The sequence below is a fragment of the Astyanax mexicanus genome, chromosome 14, assembly GCF_023375975.1.
Source record: "Astyanax mexicanus isolate ESR-SI-001 chromosome 14, AstMex3_surface, whole genome shotgun sequence".
NCBI lineage: Eukaryota > Metazoa > Chordata > Actinopteri > Characiformes > Acestrorhamphidae > Astyanax > Astyanax mexicanus.
The window spans coordinates 38,178,057-38,187,999 of NC_064421.1; the positions used below are offsets into that span (position 1 = coordinate 38,178,057).

General features: G+C 40.6%; 1 protein-coding gene across 8 annotated transcripts in view; it reads left to right on the forward strand.

Annotated features, from left to right (window-relative positions):
- The window catches only part of esrrga (estrogen-related receptor gamma a), a 123,639-nt gene that overhangs the window by 89,184 nt on the left and 24,512 nt on the right, over window positions 1–9,943 (forward strand). For 6 of the 8 annotated variants that reach the window (XM_022672678.2, XM_022672680.2, XM_022672679.2 and 3 more), the window contains one exon: window positions 2,152–2,334. In XM_022672678.2, coding sequence (XP_022528399.1) covers window positions 2,152–2,334 — 183 coding nt within the window. The remainder of the gene's footprint in view (window positions 1–2,151; window positions 2,335–9,943) is intronic. The other 2 variants (XM_022672676.2, XM_007240482.4) reach the window with 1 other exon arrangement.

A 9,943-nucleotide genomic window follows, 5' to 3' on the forward strand; every position in this document is an offset into this window, starting at 1 on the left:
ACCCTGGAATACATGCAGTTTATCACGTGATAAACCAATAATGCTTTAGATGCACAAAAGCATTATCACTTTTAGAAACAGGGTGACATATTTGAAAAGTCCTTGGCAGCCATTGGCAGTGCTTTGGAGTAAATGTATCGAGCACTCTGGTGTGTGTGTGTGTGTGTGTCTGTTGCGTGGCTTCACACTTCCCTCCCCTCTCTAAACGGGTGGGGAGGGGCTGAGGGCTGAGCGTGGCCACAGCCTTCCTGATCGATTATTTGCACATAACAAAGGCATGGGGGTTTAGAAATTGGGTTGCATTGATTCTAATTAGGGAAACATTAAATAAGATTTACCTAAAGATAGCACAGCTCGCTCTCTCTTTCTCTCTCTCTCTCTCTCTCTCTCTGTCCCCAGGAGTGGAGAGACTGGGTCGATTGATTCGGCACACCCCCCTCCACCACCCCCCTCCTCTCTCTTTTCTCTGCTGCTCTGTCTCTCTCTTTTACTCATTCTCTTCTCTTGTAAAGGGTGGTTAATTGTTTTTAATTCAGTGATGCATTAGGTTTGTGTTTAAACTAGGGGACTGCTGTAGTGTGTCGCTTACGATAATATCAGTAGGGTCAATTGGGGCAGTTTTTGAGCTTTGTTTATGAAATAAAATTATTGATCCATTTATGTAATACTAAAGATTATTTTTTTTTCCTTCATGCATGAATCTTGTATAGCTGTTTAACTATACAAGAACTAGTAGAGCACTTCAGTTTCTGAATCAGTTTCTCTGATTTAGCTATTTATAGGTATATGTTTAAATAAAATGATCGTTGTTGTTTTATTCTATAAACTACGAACAACATTTCTCCCAAATTCCAAAAAAATATACTGTCATTTAGAGCATTTATTTAGCAGAAAATGAGAAATGGCTGAAATAACAAAAAATAATAATGCAAAGAAAACAAGTTAATATTCATAAAGTTTTAGCAGTTTAGAAATCAGTATTTGGTGAAATAACCCTGTTTTTTAATCACAGTTTTTATGCATCTTGGCATCATGTTCTCCTCCACCAGTCTTACACACTGCTTTTGGATAACTTTATGCCTTTACTCCTGGTGCAAAAATTCAAGCAGTTCAGCTTGGTTTGATGGCTTGTGATCATCCATCTTCCTCTTGATTATATTCCTTTGATTTAGTAAAATCAAAGAAACTCTTAATTTTTTTTATAGAGCTGTATTCATAAAATAGTGGTATTTTGTCTTGAAATTATTTTTTTAATTAAAATGTTTGTTTTGCCATTTACTGTAAAACTTTAAGCATTATTGTTTATTGTACAAAATATACAAGTGTTTACAGATATTTATGTTTCTAAATCTGTTTTATTTATACTAAATAAACCCAGTATTTTTCATTGATTTGTAACATCATCAAGGATATCATTATCTCATACAAGTCCTGAAATATTGTGATATTATTCCAAGGCCCACCCCCTAGTTTAGTAAACCTCAGACATGTTGAACTGTACACACACACGCAGACAGACACACACACACACACACTCATTTACACTCACACACAGCCTCTAAGTGTTATATTTGGATTCTGTCTGCTTATCATATTGCACTGCTATAGATGATTAAACACGGAATTAATAGTAAGACTGTCACTAATTACTTCTTCCAGCCTCATTCACGGATGTGATGTGATTTAAAATGTTATTTTTCTTATCTGAGTGTCTCCCTGCCCAGTATAACAAATCCTGTATTAATGACTGAGCACAGCAGCAGCCAGAGTGTAGCTCAGAACTCAGAGCGCTGTTTTATTCGGAGTAAAAGTCTATCGCTGGCCGAATTCAGACCAGAGCAGATGCTTTCCTTGAGTTTTTTAAAATGAGCACCTGCAGCAAAAAAGCAGCTTGTAGTTCAATTTTGTGTCAGGGAGAATGAGGTTGAGCATTCATTCAGAGAAGAAAAGCTGCCAGCGCTTTAACGACTCTGCCACTCGCTCTCTCTCTTATTCTCTCTCTCTCTTTCCCGGAGGAAGAACAGTATAAGTCGATAGCTGGTGTTGATCTGCTGAACTATTTGCTGATGAACGCTGCCTACTCTTTGTGACCGCGCTCGTATAATCCCATTCTGTCTTTTTTTGTGTTTTCTCTTCGGTGTTCAAATACAGTCCCCTTTGGCTGCCTTGCAGATAACAAGATTGTATCACACTTGTTGGTAGCTGAGCCCGAGAAGATCTACGCCATGCCGGACCCCACCGTGCCGGACAGTGACATCAAGGCTCTGACCACACTCTGCGACCTGGCTGACCGCGAGCTGGTGGTCAACATCGGCTGGGCTAAGCACATCCCAGGTAGGATCCAGAGCCCAGCCACACCACTTTCCTTTATACACACACTCATTCATAAAATGATCAGTAGACATCTGTGGACTATGCCACTGGGCCCATAAGTTCTGATCATAAGTGTCTAGAACAAAGTATGAATGTGATACAGTACGTCTAGAGGATACACAGTTATCACATCCCTTAAATCGATCACTGTCAGAGTTGATCAAAGATTCAAACAACACTTTCTCAATGTGTTCCCGACAGCAAGGCCCCGCCCACATTAATCTCCAGAACATAAACCCAATATCACTTTGTCCACCGTCCACACGGGGTAGCTGAGCGCAGTACAAAAACAAGCTAATGAAAAAAGGTAATACTTGTGGATACTAGATTTCAAAGAAAACTGCAAGACTCTTAACCGGCACCTCTTTCAGCGGAAATGAAATTTAAAATGCCAGGTCTGTACAGCTAGGCATGTTTATTTATTACTGTGAATTTTAATTGAGTTGCTAATTGGCTGCCCCCTGTATTAAGTAGTATTGTACACATTTTTACTTTAGAACTTTACTGTGAATATTCTCTGCTAAACTGCAGTAGTGTTTTTTGGTGACATCCCAGACCAAATAAACAGTGTTCTCAAATAAGTATTGTAGTATCTGAGGAGGAAATAGTGTGATTTTACATGCATACATAAAAGTTTTTATTTATTTTCCACAACCTAGGCGGTTTGAATACAATTCTTGATCAAATAATTAAAATTAGCCCCACACACACAGGTTTTATGCATCACAGCAAGATGCATCCATGAGCATGTATTTAACCTTTTGGTACGATCAAAACCATATTACCCGTATCTGAATCTTTCCCATAAGCTGAATAAAGCCTGTGCAGCTTCCTAAACTAAGCTACATCCTGTCAATCACAGACTATCACCCCAGCAACCGCTGACACATTCGTGAGGTCAGCACTTTTCACTCCCTCACTCTCTCACTCTCTCCGTGACAGCGGAGAGGAAATGAGATCAATTTGTTTAGTTTTAGCCTAATTCCTCCGTGCAGAACGGCTGGAAATCTAAAGGAGCAGACGTGGGCCATTTTCTCCTGCCCGGTCGCCTTAGCGGCAGACCTGCTGAAAGGATTGAAAGGACGACATTAGCCACGAACAGTAATGGCTCCACTGACCATTATTGAGAGAAGTGCCCCCTTCACACACACACACACACACACTTTTCTCCACACACACACACACACACTTTCTCTCCTCTCATATCTCCCCCATGTCTCTCTCTCTCTCTCTCTCTGCTGTGCGTCTCCAGCAGGCAGAATGAGGAATTTCCACTAATCTACTTAACAAAGGCCTTCGTTTTGTGCTTAATCTCGAGCCGTGCTGCCGCACGGAGCAGGCTGCTGCCCCGTTCCAGTCCCCGCCTTTTCACAAGAGTACTGCCCAGAGGTGGCTGGCTGTCAGTGCCAGAGGAGGTGGCACTCAGATTAGTGAGCAGTTGGCAGTCAGATTACAGTTATAGAATAGAGATGATAAGTGGTGCAGGTTGTTTAGAATGGGGCTTTGTATTCATGTTGATTTTTAAACTTCTGATTACACTCACACGCTTACTCGCACATCAACAGTGTGTCTCCAATAGAGCACAGATAATTAATGGTCTTTTTTAAGGTTGTTACAGTCGTACATATAACTTTTAGCATGTATGTCAGATTTTCAAGATGTTGCTAAGGCAACACAAGTTTATTTGCATAGCACCTTTGATACAGTTTCAAATTCAAAGTTATTTACATAAACAGGGCTAAAATACAAATACATAAAAACATATTAAAAGCAAAAAAAGGATTTAAATCATTCAAATACACAGTTAAATAAAATAAAATAAATGAATAAAAAGCAAGAAAATTAAACATAATGTATATTCAGAAGAATGGACAATCCTTATTGACAGAATTCCAGAAAATACAGATGACCAGAACTGGTAGGGTTCCAGGACTAAGTTGAGAGAAGAAGAGAGAAATGTTTGATATATGGTTATTCATTTGAAGGGCTTAATCATTCACCCCATTAAGTTATGTTCATAAATAAATAATTGTCTGTTTGCAGAATTTTTACCACATTAAAGACATTTTATATATATTTTTACACACGTTTTTCCACAATAGACCAGCTGAGGTACTGAGATATTAAGTTTGGATATACTATTTGAAAGAATCAGTTGTGTTAACTACTGTTGCTTCTTTTAGAACAATAGACCATTCCATGACTTACTGTACCTGTCTGCTGGACGCTAGCTTGTTTGTTTTCTTGGTACCCATTACCACGTGTAGTGTTGCTGCTGGTAGGGCTGGCACCGGGCATGCCCAGAGTGGCATGCAGAGCACATAATGGACTTAAAGCCGTCTCGGGCAAGAGGAGCAACACTGGGGTTTTGTGTCTGCTGCTCAGTGCCAGATTGCTCCAGGCTGGCCCTAAGGAATGGAGGTGATTTCACCCATAAGCAGCGACAAAGCTAAATCTCTCTCTCTCTCTCTCTATCTCTCTCTCTCTCTCTCTTTTCTCTCTCTCTTTCTCTCTCTTTCTCTGTCTTTCTGTCAGGGTGTATGGCTTCATTTTCCCACTTTTATACACATTTTTTTCTCTCTGTCTGGCTTCTTCTGTCAGATACTCTCTGACCCTCTTCATATTTCTTCATCTCTCTCTCTCTCGTTTTACAGCTCACCTTCATTTATACCTCTCTGTAGTGACAATTTGTTTACAAAAAAATTCAGCTAGGCACAATATATACATATAGTGTAGATAGTGTAGATAGTCATTGTTCAATGAAAAGCAAGTAACTCCATTTTTTTTCAGTTTACAACATAATAGTCTTGTATACTGTGTTAAATTTGTGTCAATAGAAATGCTCCAAATGACCTAAAATAAACTCTTTTTACATTTATTTCCATTAAAGGTTTTTTCTCCTGGAAAGTTGCTGTTAAAGATACCTGTTTTTCATTGGACAGCAATGATATAAAGATCAGGTTCTTTTTTCTTTCTCTGCTCTCCGTCCACTCTTGCTCTCTTTAAGCTCTTCCTCTACATTAGTGCTCACAAGTGAGGGAATCTGTAGTTTGCTTCTTTGTAAAACACGAACAGACTAAAAGTCGGATGCACCTATAGACTAGACCAGTAAAGAATTTGCTGTCATTTTTCAGCCTTTTAACCCCAAACCACCACATTTAATTAAACTTCACAGTTTTGTAGTCAGACTGTTGATCAGAATGTGTTCTGAACAAGATCAGCTATCCAAGATCTCTGTTGAGATAGTTTGCACTTTCTGGATGGCCACATTGGGGTGGGAGCGATTGCTCAACAGAAGAAAGATGAGTATATGATTAGAGTTTAGCAGGCAATTCGGGCTGTGCAGTGTCTCCTCTGTCTCGCTTTGGTTGTCCCACATACTGTTACTGCGTCCTGATGAGAACCTGCTTACCAAAGAGAAGTGACCTTATATCTAGATCTAGTCTAGGCAGAAAGACTTGGTGACCCAGTATTAGAAAGGTACACCTACACAGGTGCCTTATAACACATTAACAAGCATTTAATAATGTATTTATATAAGTCATATCTGAATACATGCATACACTCATGTTCACACAGTAGGGACACCAGCTCAATAAATGTCTCTGCCCCGTCCATGTCCTCTTTATCTGAGAATGCATCCGTCGCTGTTTTGTCACTTCTCAAACTCTCACTGTTTGATGCCCGATTTCTTTGGTACAGTAATTTTTTTTTTTTTAATCAAATTGATGAAGGCCTCCATTCTCCCCGAGAGAGCCCCGAACCAATTTATCGCTCATGATGCAGCGGCTGTGTTGCTAACCGTCGTAACAAACTGTCAGGCCCTCGCGCGGGAGCTAATTTGAAGTCATTAGGTGTGTGCAGCGTGCGGGCAACGATTTGTTACGGCGGTTAGGAGCGCGGCTGACATTTCTGAGCGCCTTCGCTTAAGATCTGTCCCAGGCTAGGAGCAGGCAAATTGTAAACTAATTTAAACATCACTCAGCATTACGGGGGCTGCCGTGGCGGCAGCCTGCTGGATAATGAAGCAGTCTGTGTTTTAGATGCCACGGCTCCAGCTCTTTCACACGCGCTCCAAGCACCCCCATTCTTCGTCCTGACCCTCTTATCATTTACATGCCACGAAAAAAAAGCCTTTGATACGGTGAACCGCATTACTAGAAACCTGCTGCTATTCTGTTTCTAAACCATAACTAGGCTGGCCTGACATCGAGATTCTCCATCTCCATCATCCAACATAGATTTCCAGCATAGACTTACAATTCACCGTTTTATCTGTGAACTATGAAGGAGCAAATATCCGACCTACTGCTCAATCCCTTCAACTCACACAGTGCAGATTTGCTTGAGGAATCTCCTTCCCCAGATTAAAACTTAGCTTATTTTGTAATTTAAATATGTGGCTGCTCAGAGGGAGGTAGGCCAATGAAAAAAAAATAATAAGAAAAAAAAATAAGAAACAAAAATGGGAAGCTTCAAAGAAAATGCCTTTTTTTAACGAAAAAGTTGTTTCCACACACACAAATTCTTCAGGAATTTAGTTGAGGTTTACAATTAGCAATTTTAACCCCCCTCAACTCACACAATGCAGATTTGGTGGAGGAATCTTATTCACCAGATTAAAACCAGAAAATTTAAGATGCGTCTCTCTGCGCTTCATAGGGAGGTAGGCCAATGAACAATCCCTAAATGAAGAAGAAAAGAGGAGGAGGAGAAACAGGGCTGGGAAGCCCCATTGAAAACGCCTTTTTATCTGTAAATAGAATTAGAGTCTTTTTCCCCCTCTTTCCGCCGGGACGAAGTATAAAAAATAAATGAAAACCTGCTGTCATGCAATTGTGACATGCCTTATCGGAGCGGAGGGGCGCACAATGGCGGGCCAGTCGCACTTGACTTGACGTGCGGGTTACAAGAATGGACAGTGCGCGGACTAGCGGGCGCCTTTTTAGCATGACGGGGCGCCCACTATTAGAGAGCCTTTATGGTGGCTGAAATTGCTCAGGCTTCTCCCATTCTTGGTCCTATCTCAGGGACTTTCTCTTCCTTTATTTCCCTTTCAATTTTCGCCGGCACGCGGATAAGCGCGTGCTAACACAATATGATTGAGCTGTAAAATGGAAGCCTGTCGTCTCTAATCTCTTTTATGTAGATACTGAGGTACTGCCACACTCCACTTCATTCCTCTCGCACTCTCTTTCTTTTTCTCTCTTTCTCCATCTCTCCCAGCTACCTGCTCTCTCTCTTTCCCCTCTATTGTTGGGGCCAGTGCATTTGTAATAGCTTCACACGAGGGCGAGAGAGCGAGCGAGAGAGAGAGAGAGAGAGAGAGAGAGAGAGAGAGAGAGGCCGAGGCAGTCAGTGTCAGGAGACTCCAAGTCAAATATTGCAGCTAGCTTTCACGGGCTGTAATAAAGACGATTACGTGCTCGCCGCTCGGCAGCATTGTTGTGCTGCGTGTCGGATTAGAATATTCACACCGAAACCTCGTTACAGCAGGGTGTACCATGAGGGAGGGCGGGGCTGCTCGGAGGTGCTCACTCAACCCCGTCCCGGCTCCTGATTGAGGCGTCATTATTATTGGCTGACCTGTATATAGGCTTAGTCCCTGGGCTTCGATATAGACGAAAGGAATTAAAGAAATCTGCCAAACGAGGCGCCGTCTCCTGCCCCCGGGCTACAGCCCGTCTCAGTGTGGCCTGTGTGTTTCTGTTTTGTTATTTGCTCCATTTATTTATTTCATTCCTCAGTGCTCTCGGGCACGGGAGGCCTCTGAAGAAACGTCTTAATCAGAGCGTTAGAGCAGCGAAGGCCAGGGATTTGTAGAAAGCTTAGGTTCGCTGTTTTCTTTGGCTGTGAGTCCAATTCTGCCTCCTGATCATCGCTATGAAAATGTGCAAAAGGGTAATGCTGCATGAGAAAACTTCTGAAATTTAAAACAAATCAACAGTTTCAACAGAATAAGTTTTTTCATTCATTGAATAAATGAAGTAGCCTGAATACATTTCTTGCTTTTTACTTATTTCACTTTCCACTTATGGCCAAATAAATTTGGTTGCTAAATATTCTGTACATCTCTGCAAACAGTTATGGTCTTATTAAACCTTTCTGCATTCTAAAAAAATATACCAGTATTTATAAGAATTGTAATAATATTGGTTGTTTCAATACATTTACTATGAACTAGCAGAGAAAAAATAGTTGGACTTTTTGTCTCCCTAGTTTCCTTCATATATTTATGTTGGATGGGACTAAATTTGGGCTGTGTGATATTAAATCAGCCAAAGAGCCAATCAGAGTTAGCATATGTTCACTTCACCTACTTCCATAAGGAAAAAAACAGGTAACACTTTGCAATCAAAGAGTATATCAAATAACAATATTTACAACAGTAATGAACATTATTAAATGATTAAAAGTAGTGTGTCAACTAATAATTACTTAACACTAGTTAAGACAATATTAAACATTACTAAATGTTAATGCTTGAGAATCTTCTAAATTATAAGTCTAAACTAATGCCAAATTAATAATTAGTTTAGACATTCTGTGGTAAGTACTATTGATTAATATCTACAAACACACCTGCAGCAGCTCCAGACTCCAGACTTCTGATTTGTAAAGGAAATGTTTTATTCCACTTGATGAGTTGATGAGCTAATAAGATCCAAACTCAAAAATCATTACTTGCAAAACTGAAGGCGACCCAGTTGAGCTCCACCAGCGTGTACTCGGATACACTTTTTGGAGGACCCTCAACCTCTTTAAACCCCCCTCCATCACCTCTCCTATACGAGAAGCACTAACTCCAGTGTTCCCACCCCACCCCCTCTCCAACCAATCTCCAAATGAGGGCTTGTCTGTCACCGCCCCCAGCCTGACACTCTGCAAATATTGATTAATAGATGCCCTAAGCTCCTTTTAGCAAATCAAATTTTCACTTTTAGCCGGGGTTTCGCTCCCTGTGCATTCAGCAAAGTGAGACACACTAAATTAAGTTTGACACTCGGAGAAATCGTCTGCAGAAACAAAGCAAATACAGTGGTGTGTGTGTGAGGGTGTGTATGTGTGTGTGCGATTGTGTGTGTGTGTGTATGTGTGTGTGTTGCAGTAAAAGACTAGGTAGTGGGTAGTGATGATGTAGCTTTTTTAGACTGTACTGTTCACTATTCATCACAGTTGTCAGGTGATTTCCTCAAGCGCTACATTATATCCAGAAGTCAGGCAGCATATCATTAGTGAAATCAGGAGAATTCCAGTAGAATAACTGTTTAACAAACTATATTTATCTCTCTTCTTTATAATTTTTTAAAATCAGATATTTAACCCGCAATCAAAGACAAACTTGCTCACTTATGATTGTCCTTTAACTCTTCCAGTTGGTCCTTTGGTAGAAATATTGGATATTGGAAGTGTTTCTAGTTCTCACTTTCTTTTTATTCTCTCTTTCTCACCTTTTATCCCTTTCTGCCTCTGTCTGTTTCTGTATTTCTGTATTTTAGCTCTCTTTCCCTCTTTCTCAACCTATCTCTCTGTCTCTCTTTATTTCCCTCTTTCTCTAACCATCCATCTC